General features: G+C 33.8%; 2 protein-coding genes across 4 annotated transcripts; one reads left to right on the forward strand and one right to left on the reverse strand.

Moving 5' to 3' along the window:
- Positions 1-6,436: 6,436 nt before the first annotated feature.
- On the forward strand, positions 6,437-10,632 carry PGL1 (6-phosphogluconolactonase 1). Of its 3 annotated transcripts, XM_021437006.2 has the most exons (5): positions 6,438-6,601; positions 6,736-6,833; positions 7,621-7,813; positions 7,899-8,034; positions 9,899-10,632. In XM_021437006.2, exons 3-5 carry the CDS (start codon positions 7,641-7,643, stop codon positions 10,388-10,390), a joined length of 801 nt encoding a protein of 266 aa, XP_021292681.1. In that variant the 5' UTR covers positions 6,438-6,601; positions 6,736-6,833; positions 7,621-7,640; the 3' UTR covers positions 10,391-10,632. The 3 variants fall into 3 exon arrangements, with proteins under 3 accessions (XP_089640872.1, XP_021292681.1, XP_021292680.1); XM_089784746.1 differs by having other exon boundaries at positions 6,437-6,833; XM_021437005.1 differs by lacking the exons at positions 6,438-6,601; positions 6,736-6,833 and adding an exon at positions 6,868-7,021.
- A 1,395-nt stretch (positions 10,633-12,027) lies between these two features.
- Positions 12,028-17,081, reverse strand: FLN2 (fructokinase-like protein). Its single transcript, XM_021437004.2, has 5 exons — positions 16,081-17,081; positions 15,110-15,429; positions 14,359-14,999; positions 13,205-13,676; positions 12,028-12,477 (listed from the first exon to the last, which is right to left on the reverse strand). The coding sequence occupies exons 1-5, from the start codon at positions 16,119-16,121 to the stop codon at positions 12,215-12,217; spliced, it is 1,737 nt and encodes a 578-aa protein (XP_021292679.1). The 5' UTR covers positions 16,122-17,081; the 3' UTR covers positions 12,028-12,214.
- Positions 17,082-17,114: the final 33 nt, after the last annotated feature.

A 17,114-nucleotide genomic window follows, 5' to 3' on the forward strand; every position in this document is an offset into this window, starting at 1 on the left:
TCACTTTCTTTGTCCCCCATCCATCTTAAAGTAGTTTCAATGGTGTACTTGGTAGGCTTAGACTATTAGGTAGCTTTTCACTCTTTTACCTACTTTATCTTTGGTTGTTTAATTTGAGCAATTGGCATGAATCCTTCTATGGTCTAGCCTCATTGTATAAAATTGTAAACTTTTCTACTCATTCCTTTGTCATTTTTCTTGCATTCTCACAGAACTCTCATGAGCTCTTGCCTGTGTCTCTTTTAGGGCTAGTATCCATAACTACTCATAAGCTTCTTACCCATGGCTCTGTCTAGGGCTGATTGGTTGGTTCCCACTCAGGCTCTTGGTTGCAGCTCTTTGCTATTCAAACTAACACAAATGTTCAATGTTCTGCATCTAAACCACATGGAATATTATGGTCTACCAACTTCTTACCTCTTACCAAAACTATTAGTAGGACAGTTCATTTCATCCATTTCCCTTTTCTATTTTTAGTTGTATGGAACTGCAGAAGCCTCTGGCATACTGGATTTGACTTTTGAGTATTATAAAATCATCAAAGAGATCCTAATCTAGTGTCAATTTGTGAAAGTTTTGATTTTGAAGCCCTAAAGTTGGAAGAACGAACATAAGCTAGAGCCTTGGCCGACGACTGACCATTTCTCTGGTGACAATTACTTCAGCTGCTTGTGGTCCCTTGGCGTAGTCCCAGGTACTACTTCTCAGATTTTTAGCTCCAATTGGTCTTTGGTTTAATTTGGCATTTGGTTTAATGATAAATATATATACCACTCATAATCAAATGTGAACATAGCCCAATACAATCCGGTAGGTATGTCTTGATGTATCATCCATGTCTGTAACTTCAGAATAAAAATTTGAATCTGAAATCTTTGAGTTTCAAGTTTATATCTCAAGTGCTAACTGTCATGATACCAAAACTACGTACATACGTATACGTATGTATGATGAAAAGATTGAACATCTAAATACAGCAAAAAGGGTATGTCAATTGAGAAGGGAATACATCCATCTCTGGCAGGTTCCTAAGCTACGACCCAAGGCAGGCTAATAATAGAGAAGTGGACCACTTACAAGGGGAGTGGATATTTTTATTTTTTGCTCATATACTATCATGTTGATCAAGACATTTCTTTTCTCAGTAATTGACAAATGCAAGATTAGGTTACCCAACTTATTGGCTGGAAAGTTTGTGATGCACAGGGGGTCCCTTTCTGTACAAAATCAGTTTCCATCAAGCTATCTTCAAACATTAAACTTTGTTCACATCTTGCAGAAAATAACGTTGGAATCTTTACACAATCCCCTCATGGAAAGGTCAAGTTGATCAGATTGCAGAACCCCTGTTTCTAGATATTTGGTTTAATGATTCAACATTGTTGATGGTGAAGAAGGAATGGATGCATTTGGGGTTCAACAGGTTATGATCATGAGAAGGACTCAAGGACTAACTGCTGCAGAAGAAGAAGAAGAAGAAAAGGAAAGGACGAAAATGAAAGGACCAATCGAAACCACAAATGATATGTTCCAGTTTTAGAAGGTGAGAAAAACATGGAGGGCCATGGTTGAGACTGACAGGACACAAATAGTAGGACAGCCTACGAAAGTTAGGCCGTGGAGGAGGAGGCAGCAGTCATTAAGAAAATTGCACAACTGTACAGATACAATACTGCAGAAAAGCTAACCGATAATCGTGTGTTGGGAGTGTTGAAATGATGACACCATTAGACAAAGATGATATCTGATAAGATTACATTAAAGAAACTTAGCTTTGCTTTGCTGAGATCATTGTCCCCACTCATATAATTCAATCTGTTCTAACTAAAAAATGAAATTAATTAGTGTTCTAGATGAAAAAATATTATAATTTTTTTTAAAATATGATACCTAAAAAATCTTTGAATTATTTAAAAATATTTAAATAATTTTTTTATTATGTTCAATTAAATTTTTATATTTTTATTTTAAATTAAATAAGTCATTAAGATTAATAATTTAAATTAATTAAAATTAATTAAAATATTTATTATTATTTTATATTATGTGATATGTTAACGTGTGATAATAAATAGTGATATATATGATTCACTGATGTAGTATGATAATATATTTTTACTTTATAAAACAACGTAATTTTATGTAAATATAAAATGATAAGTAATATTTTGATTAATAATAATTAATCAACCCATAATCATAATGGTCTATTTATCTTAAAAGATAAAAATATATGAATTTAATTAAATAAAATAAAAAAATAAAAATTTTAGTTAAATTTTTTTAATAATTTAAAAAATTTATCTAAATAATCAACATACAAAATATTAAATCTGTACCTTTAAACATTTTATATTTATTTATGATCTCTTTATTTTCGAATTGGTATCAATTATTGGGTACCCCTTTCTAAATATAAAGATTAGAGATGATGTAATCTTTGTTCATAAAAAGATTTTACTATTACACCAACGATGGCCTTTAATTATTATTCTTTTCCCATATCATTGATTGAATTTTACAATTCTTTTTCCCCCTTCGTGGCAATGGGGTTTGGTTTCCAGTTTATTTGCTTCAACGTTCACGTCTCCGTCATGAATCCTTATATTCGTTAGCTGAAAAAAAATATATAAAAGAATTATAAATTTTAATAAAATATATCGAGTTACGGTTGATACAAAGATAACATTTAATACTTTACAATATAATGTGATTACAAGTAATATCATCGTAAGTAATACAATTGCAAGAAAATAATATTACAACATTTGGTATGCAAGTAAAATAATGATTAAAATATAAAAAAGATAACATTACAATGTTTGGTTTATAAATTTTTTACTAAAAATTTAATGTTAATTTTTAAAATTATTCATATTTATTAAAATGTAAGTTTAATAGACTTGTATTTTTTATTATTAATTTTTATATAGTATCATCTCTTAAATATATTTTTAATGATATATATTTTATTTTTATTTCTTTTACCTATATTATATAAATTTTAATTTCTAATCTTATATTATATATTTTATTTTAATTATAATATTACAAAATATCTTTAATAAAGTAATAAAGTTGAAGAGTAAAAACATCTTTAATAACATTACAGAATGTAATGTAATGTGATTCTATTAGTTTTAGACTGTAATCATGCTGTAATGTAATTGCATTGTAATGATTTGTTGTAAAATAAATATTACAATGTAATTTAATTAGATACATGGTAAAAAATGTATTTTTATTAGCTTCATACCAAACACCACTTAATTTTCAAATTGAATAAGTAAGAGTTTTTTTTAAAATTTATAAACGTAAGCCTCACATATTCTATCAAATTAATTTTTTTAAAAAAATAATTTTAAAAAGATATTTAAACTTATGTGGTACACGTTTGATCAAATTAACTTTTTTTTAAAAAATTAATAATCCCCTTGAAACACACAGATTCGGTGTTTTTAACAAATTTGGTTTTGAACTCTAAGGGGCTATGACTAAAACTTGTAGTAGGCAAATCAAGATTCAAAGACAGCATGAGTGAAAAGGAGAGGGAAGAAATTTGTTCAAGTTAGAACCCCGCACGTTTTTAATATTTTTTGCTTTAATTTTATCACTTTTTTTGAGTGAATTATTAATATTTTGTAATTGTTATTGATTTTCACGTTTGTTTTTTGTCATAAATTATGCTTTCTCCATTTGGTTTTGGTTTCTTTCAATTTTATGGAAAGTAGTAAACTTTGTCACGGAATCATTCTTTTCTTTTAAAAAAGTTAACTCAATAGATTTTATATTTGAAATTTTTTTCAACATCTTTTTATTTGTCCGATTGAAACACTCTATTAATTTTCTTTAAAACCTTTAATATAATATTTTGTTTTACTTAATTCAATTGATCATTCCTTATCTCTTTCTTTAAAAATATTTGATATGAATCTGAGTCTAAATTGATTTTACTCTAATATCAATTTTTTTTATAAATCATAATTAGTACGATAAATTTTACAATTATATTCTTTATTTTTTTATTACATTTTTTTAGACAAACATGCATCAATCAATACAATTCAAAAGCAAAGAATGAACAAGAGAGAAAAAATTCTCTAAAAAAAGAAAAACAGGAGCGAGCACTGATCAATCAAAACAAAGACAAGACACCCAAAAAGAAGAAAATGATTTGCAGCCATAGGCGTGGCTACTCCAAACATGGGCCGAGGGTTACTCTCATGGTTTTAGCTAGTTATGGTTTTCAATACTAGACTAGGTGCTATTACTTACCTAAAACTTGTGATTTGTCTCTTTCATTTTTGGAGGACTATTTTCGGTCTTTTATTACAATCAAGCAAAGCCAAGGAAATGGGGTTGTTGTGTGTGAAAAGGATTTTCTACCTGTATTAGCTGGTCAGTCTGCTTCATCCATCCAATAATCAATAGGGAGAAAGAATATATTTGAAGTCTATTTTAATGTTACTGCTTTAGCAAACAATAATTATTCAGAATGGTTAGCTGCTTGAACCCTGGTTTTGAAAGATTCATACTAATTGTTCACATGAGAGAGATAGTTGCATGTATATGTTGTCAGCAGGATGATTTCTTGCATAATATTAAATTGAAGCAATAATTTAGCAATGAGAGAGAGAGGATTTTTAGGCAGTTATCTGTCCAATTTAAGGCCAATGTTGGGGAGTTGGGAGGCACTGAAATCTTGCTCCAAACTTGGCTACAGTCTGGGTTTTTATCAAGTTTCTCAACTCCAGGAGATTTCTGGCCTATGAGTCACACATCTTAAGAGGTATCTTTTTGGTGCAAAAATCCTGGTTGAATCTAGTTCAATTTGACTTCAAGAATGGAATCAAAAAAAAACCTGGGCAAAAGAAATTGATGAGAATGCTGTAATGCCATGGGTTTAAGACATGGAATGATGGAGAAGAAGAACAAACCAGTCCCCCTCCACAGTAATCATTGAATTTATACAATGGAAAATTAAGACATGGGAAAAAATGCAATACCTTTAAACCCTTTTCTTTCTTCCCCACAACCCACAGATAGTAGAGGTAAAAAGGGCAGGGAGTGCTAAAGGTGAGAAGTGGCTCTCAATAACTAGTTGAAGAAGGAGTGGGATTTTTCAGAGAGAGAGAGAGAGGTTGTTTGTAATATTGTTTGTTTGTCAAAGTTAAGAATCAGAATATGGAAGATGTCAGGCAGAGAGGGATACAGGCTTTCATGGCCGTCCTGCTTCTTCCCAAAGGAGTTAAAATATATATATATATATATATATATAATATATTATAATACATAGACTCCATTTAGTATGTCAGGCTTTGATAATGTTAAGATTCCTGAAACTGGACTACCAACTCTTTTGATTTGCCATTATGTGGGGTTTTGATTTTGTTGGGACTTTTCACCTTTGAACACCCCTCTCCTCCTCCTTTCTTTGCATGATATTTGATTGCAAGAGATTCCCAAACTTCCCTCTTGATATATTCCACCATCAATTAATTAATTTAAAAATGATTTGTTTCTTCTTTCTCTTTTTTTTTTTTTATGGTGTGATGTGAGGTTGGAGAAACTAAGGGAAAATGATGGCTGACATGATATCTTCAATATAAAACACTATGAAAGGTGACATAAAGTTGGTTTATACTTCATACACAACAAGGAATAGCTCCAAAAAGATTGAAATGGGCAAATACTTTCAAACATTGAACTCAATTAGTAATTCATCATGGTAAAATTCTAATACATTGAAGCTTGTTCTGTTTTTACATATTAAACAAAACCATATTTAATTAATAAAATAAATAAATTTTGAGATAATAACACAATTAATTACTCAAAAGAATCAAAACCATTCGATATAGAATTGAATTAGACAAAAGATAAATGATCAATGGCTCCTATTAATGATGGGGGTACTCACTTTGTAATTACATATTGTACTTTCAATGTTCATAATGGTTAACCTTCTATATAGTCATGGTGGAGGAATTTATGGGGATCAAAGAAGGTGAAGGGGTGGGGGAAGGGGGGAGGGTGAAAGTGCAAGACAAACAAATTTTGTACAGAAACATATAGAAAAGGTGTAAAGTAGCTGGTTTTGGGGAGACAACCAAAAAGAAATTGTAAAACAAAGTTAAGAGAGGAAGAGCAAGAAAAAAAAAAAGAAAAAGGAAAAAGGAAAAGGAAAAGAAACAAGAAAAGCATAGAGATAGAAATAGGAAAGTTTAAAGATTTTTATAAAATAGAATAAAAAATTAAAATTAAAAAAATCCATTGTTTTCTAGTCTTACAAGACAAAAGTACCATTGGTCCATTTGTCAGCATCTGATTTGGACAGGTGTTTGGTTAGTCTTTTAGGACTCTGCTTCTCAACTCTCCCCTGTTTTTTCCTTTTTTTTTTCTTTCCAAAAACAGAACCTCAATAATATTTAGCAAGAAATGTTTTTTAATTAATTTAAGCCTTTATTTGGCAACATTAACTAAAACCCAGGTGCTAATTTATAAAAGGGGAGATGTTGTAGCAGAGTATTTAGGAAACAAAGATTTCCTCTTTCTCAAACTCTTGAACTTAAACAGAGAAAAAAAAAAGAGAAAGAGATAAGTAAGTAAAGAGATAGAGATAGAGATAAAAAGAAAAAGAAAAGTTTTTTGTTTTGGGATTGTTTATTTTACTAAGAATTTCTTGCTTTCTATATCTAATATTATTATCCGTTTACTTTTTCATTTTTCTCACAGAAAGAGAGAGAAAGAGAAAAGAAACAGAGTTTATTTATATTTTTTTGTTGTTGTGTGTGTTTTGTCCATATCATTGGTTGCACGTGGAAACCCAGAAGGTAAATTCTCCTCAGCTTCTTTCCTGAAACAGAGTTTATTTTACATTTATCTGTTTTTTCTTATGTTTCTATTATATAAATAATTATTTCATTTGTTGTTGATTACCCATCTTCCACCTCCATCTGTTTTTTTTGCTTCTGTGCCACCACCTATCCTCTTTCTTTCTCCTTTCTTCTTCTTCTTCTTTGTAAGCATTTCCCACTTTTTGTTATTTGTTTAAGCGAATGAAAGTTTAGATTTTTCTTTGATCCGAGCTTTGTTTTTTATGTTCTGGGTATAACTGATTTTGCTGTGAAATTCATCCGTTTGAGACATATCAAATTAGTTAAACTTTAGATTTTGCTTGATCTTTGGACTCTGATGATCGTGCCCTTTTGCTGGATTGCCTTGTTGTGCTCAATTTAAAGTTTTAAACACCATGCATGAAGTGATGGGCTTTTGGCTAATATCACCTGGTTGTTTTTAATTTTTGTTTAATAAATCTTGAACTGTGTTGTTGAGGGTTTTTTTTCATACATATATAAAACTTTTTGAGACATAGATTCTGTTGACTGTTTTGCATGATCTAGAATTTTGATGTTTTATGAATTTAAGTTGATGCCTGTGAGCTGCAAAAGTTACTGGCTTTATTGTCTGCTGCTACATTTTCTTTTTACTGTTCAGGTGTTTTTTTTTCTTGTTCTTCTTGGAGCGTTTGCTGGAGAAATTGCTTATAATTAGCTCTACTGGCTCTGTTAAATTCTTAATTCTGATCCCCCCTCCCCCGTCTTTTTGTTGACACTATAGTTGGTAAAATTGTCAAAAGCATGGCTCTTTCTGGGGATAATAATGATAGAGGAGAATTGAGGATTCATGAAAATTTGGATGAGCTAAGGACGGATTTGGCTGACTATATTGCTGAGTTATCAGAGGCTGCGGTGAAGGAGCGGGGCGTCTTTGCTATTGCATTGTCCGGAGGTTCTCTCATTGGCTTAATGGGGTATCAATGCATTCCTTTTCAATGTTTGGTTATTTTTGGTCTTGTGATTTTGGTGTTCTTCCATTAAAGTTTTTAGTGGAAACAGAAAACTCTGTGAAGCTCCTTATAACAAGACTGTAGACTGGGCTAAATGGTATATATTTTGGGCGGATGAACGTGTTGTAGCAAAAAACCATTCTGATAGCAATTATAAACTTGCAAAGGATGGCCTTCTTTCAAAGGTTCGTATCTGGTTTCATACTTTATTTGATGTTTTCTGGCTACCCTTTTATGAGGGTTTCTTTTGTTCTGAGAAAGGCTGAAAGCCACAAATGAAATTGCTCAAGGATTGAATGCTATCTTGAGCATTTGCAACATTTTGTTTCCTTTCTGCTTTCCAAAAACCAATTGAGGGGAAATTGCAATAAGAGATGATGTTTTCTGTTCTGATATTGGTATCTGATAAGGATGTCTCTGTTTGATCTCATTCTTTTCCTGGATTTTTCTCCTTTGGTTAATACACAGTACAGATTAGTGCCTTCATATTCACTGATTAGACTGATAGACCCTTTGGATCTTGAAATATTAGCCTTTGCTAGCAGTTGTTAATTGCTTAAACCTTATCCTATGATGTTGTCTTCTGAGTTTGGAATGAACATTTGTAACTAGTAGTAGTAGTTTACATATGATATCCCACATCTGGTTACTCATTCATTAGTGGATTCCTTATTTTCAGTGATTCCTGTGTTTGCTCCTTGAATTCACCTCCACCATGTTATGGTTATCTTCTGACATTTTAAGTTAAATATATGTTTAGCAAGTATGAAGTATTAGGATTATTTTCTGTTTATTATTTGGCCATCTGATGCAGTATCAACTTTGACATGAGAAGGTGTGAAATTGAGTATTCTGTCCTCTTTGGGCAAGTGTTTACTAGCATGAATGTGTTAAGTATCATCTATGATGTTTTCAATTGAACTAGATGTTTGGTTTTAACTACAAAAACTTTCTTACTGCTGGGGTTTTAGTATTTTCATAATATCTCTGGAAACTTCTTCATTTAGCTCAGGTTTTTTATGACCTTCCTGTTTTATATGGTCAATCCTGCAACTTGAATTTCGTCTACCAGGATATAAAATTTCATTTTGTTCACTGTGCCATCTTTGACTCACCGCAATACAAAGAACCAATACATGATACAAACAAGAATTTTTGCTCACTTAAGAGGGTTGTACTGGCAGGTTGGGGGTTTGAAAACTTGCGGTAACAACATGGAAGTGTAAATTTCCACATGATTTGAAGAGCTTTTTCTGGTGGTTCTACCCTTCTAAGAACTTTTGAACTTTTTTGAGTTGCTCATTCCACTGGCACATTGAGGATAGCATGAAGCATGCATCCTTAGGACATCGAATATTATCAAAGTGACCAAGATGACTGATGGTCCTGGAAAGCTAAAGGCCTTACAGTGAAACTGTCATTTTATCTTTTGTAATCCTTGTAGACTTGTTTTTCAAAGATGAAGAGTTTGTCTGTTTGGATCCTTGATGATCAAAATCGGACAGGTTTGAGGGCTTTTAGGACTTGCTCATTTGTTACCGCTTCTTGGACTATACCTTGTCCCCTCTCCTTTTGTTCTAAACTTTTTCTCACCCCTTACCTATAAATTGAACAAAAATTTGATGAATTACTTTTCAAGTTGTGGTTATGGGGAACATTAAGTGACCTAGCTAGCTTGTTAGTCATGTTTTGCATCCCTTTGAGTAGCTAGTCAGCAAAATGACTTAACTAGCATCAAACTAAACTTGACTATGATAAAAGTTAGATTACCAATTTTTATTTCTTTTTATCTTATTTCTAGTGAGTGGTGGAAGAGAAATTTATATTGAATCATTATAAAAACATTTATGTCAACAACGATGCGGTTTTCTTCTATTGCCTAGAAGGCTGGATCCAGATTTAGTGTCATGGTGTTACCATTTTAAAAGTTCTGAATTTGGCAACATTCTTCAATGGATAGATTGATTGAAAAATCATGCTTCAGCTTATTTTGATAAGTTTTGCGTGTAAGTTCTATATACTCTCATGATTTATGCCTTTAATCTGCAGGTGCCAATTGTTCCAAGTCATGTCCATTCTATCAATGATTCAGTTTCAGCAGAGGAGGCTGCTGATGAATACATGTTTGTTATTCGGCAGTTAGTGAAAACACGGATGGTAGGTGTTTCTGACATTAGTGACTGCCCCAAGTTTGACCTTATCCTTCTTGGGATGGGCCCTGATGGTCACATTGCCTCGCTATTTCCTAATCATTCAGTGCTTGATGAGACAGACGAATGGGTAACTTTCATCACTGATTCCCCCAAACCACCACCTGAGAGGATAACATTCACTTTGCCTGTCATCAATTCAGCGTCCAATGTAGCAATGGTTGTGACAGGTGAGAGCAAAGCAGAGGCTGTGCATTCGGCAATCGATAACATCGGACCTGACTGCCCGTCGCTGCCTGCACGGTTAGTCCAACCATCGAAAGGGAAGTTGATATGGTTTCTGGACAAGCCAGCTGCATCAAAACTAGACGGCTTCCAATTCTCTGAGTAGGGTCCAGTTTTTTTCTTGTCAAAGTGTATCTTTGTATGTAGTGGAGGGTTTTGAAACCTGTTGATCCTCGTCCTCGATTAGTTCCTGGCTTCTTTTTCTTTTTACTTTGGGTTAAATTCTTCATTTCGGTTTTTCTTCCTCTCTTTTCTATTTGAGATGGGAAGTGTGAAATCCGTTTTGTAAGGAGAGGTAAATAAACGTTGGGTTCTTAATGCAAAAGCTTTTACTTGGTTCAGGTTCCATTTAGACAGTTTCATTGGGAAGCCATACGAGTGAAATGTGGGGCAGCATGCCAACTCTGTTGATATATACCAAACATATGAAAGGGGAAAATTTTCCTACCCTTCCCAGAGCAGCCCCAATCTTCTGACCTGGATAATCAAAGGAAATCAAACTGTGGCAATAGACATTTGCATGGCTCAAAGATCCATCTATCTGTTGTGAAGATGAAATATAATCAATGACTACTTCAGAATTTGTGTGACGCATCTTTGTAAGATGCCAAATAAAAGCCTTTCTCAGTCATAAATGTACAGATACTGAACTATCTACATCATAAAAGCTGTTCTTTATGCACATAATACAGAATAGAGCAGCTAGAATAATTGATATCATTTATTTTGTGTGTGCAGGAATTATTACCATTTATTATCTGATAGGAACTCTGCAACATAAGCTAAGAGCATCCTGACATGAAACTTATCAGAGGCTTCCCAGTCCCCACCTAAGAATATTTTCACACTTGTGGCATCTCCTAACATTAATGGTAGATGCATGTATTCCTTACTCAGAGAGTAAATTTGAATTACCCTTCCCCACATTAAAAATAATAAACAAAGGGTTGAGATTAGGGATTGAAAGCTTCCTGAATTGCAAAACTCTAAGATCCAATACCCAACCCCCTCTCCACCCAGTTCCCTACCCAAGAAAAAAAATCAAAACAAAAACAAATGCCCTTGACATCAGTTGGATAACTTCAACTAATAATTACACGGATGATGATTGAAAATAAAATATTAAAATACCTATCCACCTTTTGACATCAGTTACAATGAAAGATTAGCTTCTTCAACCTACTCTTAGTTATCCAGAATTAAATAATGGAAACTATTTAAATATGTCCAATCTCTTTCAAGAGAGAGACTGAGCTGATTAGGCAGCATATTCTACATGGATTAGACTAAACCCTCAACAAAGCTATCAAAATTTAAGCTCCACAATACGTAACTGAAGAACAGAACTTTATTAGGACAGGCTCCAACATGCCACGGACGAAAGTAGATATGCAAAAATTAATACTTTCAATGAAAAGTGCCCTCTGACTGTACATTTCTTAGGGATGCCATTTTAGATCCTCTCACTCAAGGAAAGTGAGTACATGTTCAATTGAACATCTTCAGTTAAAGGTGTGTAGTACAACAAACCTTTCATAATCAAAGTATTGTTGTACTGCTTGCAACAATAGCATATTCTACAAAGATAAGATCAAACAACTTTTAAGCTTTATGAGAAAATAAGCAATGAGTTAGATGTTTTAACAATAATTCAATCATTTTGTTCCAAAGATCTAAAAGAATCTATTCTTTTTTTTTGTTTCTTTCTAGGATGGTAAGCTCTGCAATGTTCATTAATGTTGAAGCAATTAATACTGAGCAACTCCTGGGATTGGAATATATGAACTCTTCATTCATTTCAAAATTGGTTTTCCTCAATTAACAAGATTTAATTGAGTGGCACAGAGGCATTCAGCGTACTTTACAGTGGTATGAAATTTCCTAAGGCATATGATGAAATAAACTATATGAATCAGTATGACATCCAAGATCAACTTACAGACTCCACCAATGTGCGATATTCCCTTTCTGTTACTGATCTTATGCCATTTAAATCAGGAACTGCTTCTTCTTCTTCTTCTTCTTTTTCTTCTTCTCCTACCTTTTCTATACCTTCCCTTGGAGGGAAGCCACATGTGCTTGCAACTAGCCATTGGTCTATGACCCCACAGTCAATTGCATACTTGATTGTGCATTCTAAGTATCCTTTATCTGTAATGAGATCTGGCTGAACCGTCAACATTCTCAGGAGAGCTGAAATGTTTGTGAAAAGAAAAAAAAAAGGATGGATAAGCTGAAATTCAAATAACAGTAAATAAACCATGAGTTCCTACCCATGCATCAATAATTAGTCAATGAGGAAAAATCAATATCAAAATCATCTACCACCTAAATCTTTAACTTCTCCGTTCTAGAGAGCAGATGCCTTATGCATACAAAATAATAAATCATATCAAATCGCTTCCAGCAAAGATCTTACATAAAGTAAACAATGATAATTAGCCATCCTTCATATTTTGTTTTAACTAGCCTGACTAAGCAGTTTTCTCAAACACTAGGATGTCAAAGGAAACATATAATGAAAATTAATAACACGATAAATTCCACATTACTTTGTAACATAGATCTATTAATTTGGGAGTTTGTGGATTATCAATTACATATTAAAATTAGAAAATGATATGGTCAAACTGATAGCTGGAAACCTAACCATAACAATTCACCTATTTAGACATAAGCCGGTTGAAATAGACCATCAAAGAGCAATTCCTACAAAAAGGGTTAACTGCACATTGAGTGGTAAGCTATAACAACTGCTCAGTCTTCTCCCTTTGAGCCAAATGATGTTTTTAAATGGGGAAAAAAAGGCTGAGCTTGGCAATGTACCAAGCCCAACAGTCCCTATGTATAATGACTCCAAAATAACCTACAAACTTTCATGTAGCAGAGAGCAGAGATAAGTAGATCCACAAGTCTGTACCTGCAACAATACCATCTCCAGATGCTGACATATCACAAGTGAAAGGGGTTATGGGAGCATCCTCCATCCCATGCACTGCACCATTTTGCTCCTTTGTGTAATAGTGTATCTTGGAAGTCCCATTTGTTACAAACATAACCTTAAGGTTTTCATGCCAAAGTGGTTCGACCACTTCATGATCATAATGGACAAATTTTGATCTGGCATTGTTCTTGGTGTCAAATTCTTCAGTAGTCTTGATTCCACAGAGAAACTCCAGTTCTTGCTTAGTAACCTCAATAACATCAGCAAGGTTCCATGCTTCTTGTATGAAAATCTTGGTCTCTTCATCAGACTGCCACAGTGGCAGTGGAAGGTTTACGTCATAGAAAATAACCCCTCCTAATTTCTTTGACATCTTGATGGCTTTCAATGTAGTTGATCTCATGTTTCGATCAAGCAGAGAATGTGTGCTGAAATAGAACATCTTTGCCTACAAGGAGGTTGTTAAAGAAGTCAATTATCTCTAGGAGCAATAAAGCTTTCTTATAATAGAGATATTAAAATTGTTGAAGTAAAGAGGTATGGCCCATCTTATAATTATAGATAAGTCATTTCTTCCATTGTGAGGACATTTATATATGCGTGAGTGATTTTGCATGTTATAAGCAGCCAGTTGCAAATTGCCAGAAAATGTAAGACTATAGAACAGAATGTGCACAAACCTAGAAATCCCATAAATAATCAAATCCAAAGAATGAAACTGGAAAACTCTCATGTTGAGGTTGACAAAGAAAACACAAAATAAAAAGGTTGGAAGCAACAAATCATCCAAACATATTGGATAAAGTTGGAAAAATTGACGGAAGAAATCAGAACATATATAGGCACTTCGATAAATTGCTCCTTAGCTTCTGCTCTAAGCTGAAACTTTCTCACAGATATACTACACTGTGTTAATAAAGACTACAGAGCTTTTCTATCTATTTTTTTTCCTCCCAATTTACTGAAACATTATCCTTACAATTATCAGTTTCTCTTTACTAAGAAGACGAGCAGATACATGTTCAAGTAAAATAGTAGTGTAATATCATGAAGTTTCCCTAACCATATATCATTAAAAAGCAAGGATGCCAAAATCACATGAATTACTTTTTACACAGTTACTCTATTACCTCTTTCAGCACATCAATATTGATCTCAGACTTGGACAGAGAATCCTCTGCACATGATCTGAGACTGGTCATTCTCAAGCGTCCTCTTTTACTAACTTTCATCTGTGATACAGCCGTTGCCCTTCTACTATCAATTAGAACTGATCGTGTTTGAACATTGTTCACATTTAAATAGCATAGCATGGCCTGGCCATAGTCATCATCGCCAAGTTTTCCCATAAAAGCAACTTTACCACCCAGGCTTGCAAGAGCAAGAGCAACACTGCCAGCAGATCCCCCAGGTGCCCTAACAAATTTTTCTGGGGCCCATATAGCGTCCTTCATTCTCTCATGGATTTCATAATCTACAAGTCTGTTGGCTGGTCTTCCCGAGGGAACAAAAGCATGCTGTGCAGCTCCAAAGCAACAAACAAGTGGAGGCCAGCCATATGTGTAACTAATATCTTCTCCTTCATCTATATGCAATTCAAGGTCTTCCTCACTCTCACCACCCGAATTTGTCATTAAAGTAGAGTCCTCTATATCACTAATTTCAGATTCACTTTGTTGCTCTTCCATACTATCATCCTTCATTTTAGTCCTTCTCCTCCTCACCTTTTTCTCAGTTTTCTGTTCATCAACACTAGTAGAAGCTGATGGCACTGTGAATAATAAAAGTATCAATTTAGCAATAAATAACTGATTTTAGATCAGCAATAGGTATTAAGCATGTTTAATGAGGCAAGACATTGATGAAATTGCAAGGTTGTACCTTTCTTTCTAGACCTTCTTGTTTTCTTATTAGCTTCACTTGATATAGACATGCCTTCCTCCTTAGCAGCATCATTTTTTAACACCAATTCAGAGTTTTCCTCGGGTACATCATCTTTTGCTTTCTTCCTAGTTCGTGTAGTAGCTCGTCCAGTAGTTCTAGAAGCCTTCTTTTTGACAACTGCCCCATTTTCACTGGGTTCCTCTTGAGTTGAAATGGCACCATTTTTCTTGGCTGAGAGACACCATTTATTCTGCAACCAGAAATCCTGAGGTTGCACTAAGTTGGGCGCTGGGTAATAAATTGAATTCGAGTTACACCTGCATCATGAGAAAGCAAAATAAAAAAAAAATGAGAAAGAAAGAAAGATCAGCATAGATAAATATTGGTTTACAAGTGAGCCAAGGCTTAAGCGTAGTTAATCTGAGCTCTGACGTAGTAAAGTCCAGTATACACTATTATACTTTCAACATTATCAATCATCCACATGTGCAGCACCAGCAAATTCCTCACCCCCAACCTCCAGACAAAAGCCAACACACATGCACAAAGCCCCACAGTAACACACAAAAATAAAAAATCTAAGCAAAATCAGATAACATTTTAAATTTCTTTCAAAATCCCAATAAAAGGGAATGTTGATTCACAGTGTAAATAGTACTGTTAGGAAAGCAAAAACACGGGTCTTTGGCTGACATGTGACCTCTGCTATTACCAAGGAAGAAAAGAAAATAATTTTGGAGCAAAATGGCAAAGTAGCATTGGAGCAGCTGAATTATAAAATGGGCATCCACACAAAGGTGAGACACATTCAAGTTCATAACATAAAAACATGGCAAAGACACAGCAACGATTATACCCCATCAAAGTGAAATTACAAAAGGATATGAGAAGAATACCAGTTGCAAAAAAAACATTAAAAAAGGAAAAAAATACTGCTAAAACTTGAGGTAAAGAGAGATGGAAAGAACCTGTGATGTGAGAGAAAATGAGTAAAAGAAAGGGATGCCATTGATAATCTGTAATAACAATCTCTACTAATTTGCAGTTAAGCAGAGCCTGTAAGAAATGAGAACCGTCTCTTCTTGTTGTGGGGGTTTTAAGATTGGAAAGAGAGGATAGAGGGAACCCAGGGGTTTGAGTTTTACACGCTGTCCCTCTCTCTTCCTGAGAGATATATTAATATTAAAAAAGAAAAAGCAAAAGGAAAAGAAAAGGAATATAGCTTAAAACGGTGAGTTTCACTGCTCTCCTCTGGTTAAACTCTGGGAGCCTGGGATGCCTCTGGCCACACCGCAGCCTCGTTGCTTGGATTCATCAAAGCCTTCCACTTTATTTTCTCTATGCAGAAAATGCAGGGAAGATACCTTTTTTCTTTTGGTTTTGTTTGGTTCTCAGTTAGTTGAATTGAAGAGCCATCAAAGGGTTTTGTAATTTGCTCTTTTTCTGCAATCTATAGCTGCAGTGTTATGCTGGCAATTGAGCAAAGCTCAAGTGTAAGACAAATAAAGCATTAAAATTTTTCCTTGAGAAGAAGTTGAAGAAACCGCTTCATATGAATCTTTTCAAGCAGCTTTTGCCCACCAAAGGTGGGATTATTGGTGCCCAGAAGTATTGTAGAGGTAAACATCGAATGTGGACTTGTTTTCTATTTCCTTTATGGTTTTGAGATGAATGATTTTACTTTCTGCTTATATATCAATTGCCAAATTCAACTCTTGCATGTGTCGATTGCACTGATTCACTGTAAATTTCTTAACGCTGCTCTTAACATGTTGCTTTACATTGGAGAAAGTTTGGGTTTTCCCGGATATAGTTGTGACAATTAGGTTCAGAAAGTAAATCTTTTTTGTTCAAGATATCTGAGTTGGTGGTGAATTGGTGATTGATTTAAATGGAAAGCTAGTTTTCGTGGTTCCATCTGTTTACCTAATAGTAATTACAAGAAATAGAACATTAATATTGGTACATGTTACTGCATAATAATAATAATAATAATAATAAT

This window comes from Theobroma umbraticum, unplaced genomic scaffold (genome assembly GCF_002168275.2).
Source record: "Theobroma umbraticum cultivar Fairchild unplaced genomic scaffold, ASM216827v3 scaffold_20.0, whole genome shotgun sequence".
Lineage (NCBI taxonomy): Eukaryota > Viridiplantae > Streptophyta > Magnoliopsida > Malvales > Malvaceae > Theobroma > Theobroma umbraticum.

Excerpts from the sequence above, each read along its gene's own strand:
- FLN2 (XM_021437004.2), bottom strand. The coding sequence starts at position 16,121 with ATGGCATCCCTTTCTTTTACTCATTTTCTCTCACATCACAG. Across the intron at positions 15,000-15,109 it reads AAGAAGGTCTAGAAAGAAAG|TGCCATCAGCTTCTACTAGT; the intron begins GTACAACCTTGC and ends TATTATTCACAG. Across the intron at positions 12,478-13,204 it reads TGGAGATGGTATTGTTGCAG|CTCTCCTGAGAATGTTGACG; the intron begins GTACAGACTTGT and ends CAAACATTTCAG.
- PGL1 (XM_089784746.1), top strand. The coding sequence starts at position 7,641 with ATGGCTCTTTCTGGGGATAATAATGATAGAGGAGAATTGAGGATTCAT. Across the intron at positions 7,814-7,898 it reads TCTCTCATTGGCTTAATGGG|AAAACTCTGTGAAGCTCCTT; the intron begins GTATCAATGCAT and ends TAGTGGAAACAG. Across the intron at positions 8,035-9,898 it reads AGGATGGCCTTCTTTCAAAG|GTGCCAATTGTTCCAAGTCA; the intron begins GTTCGTATCTGG and ends TTTAATCTGCAG.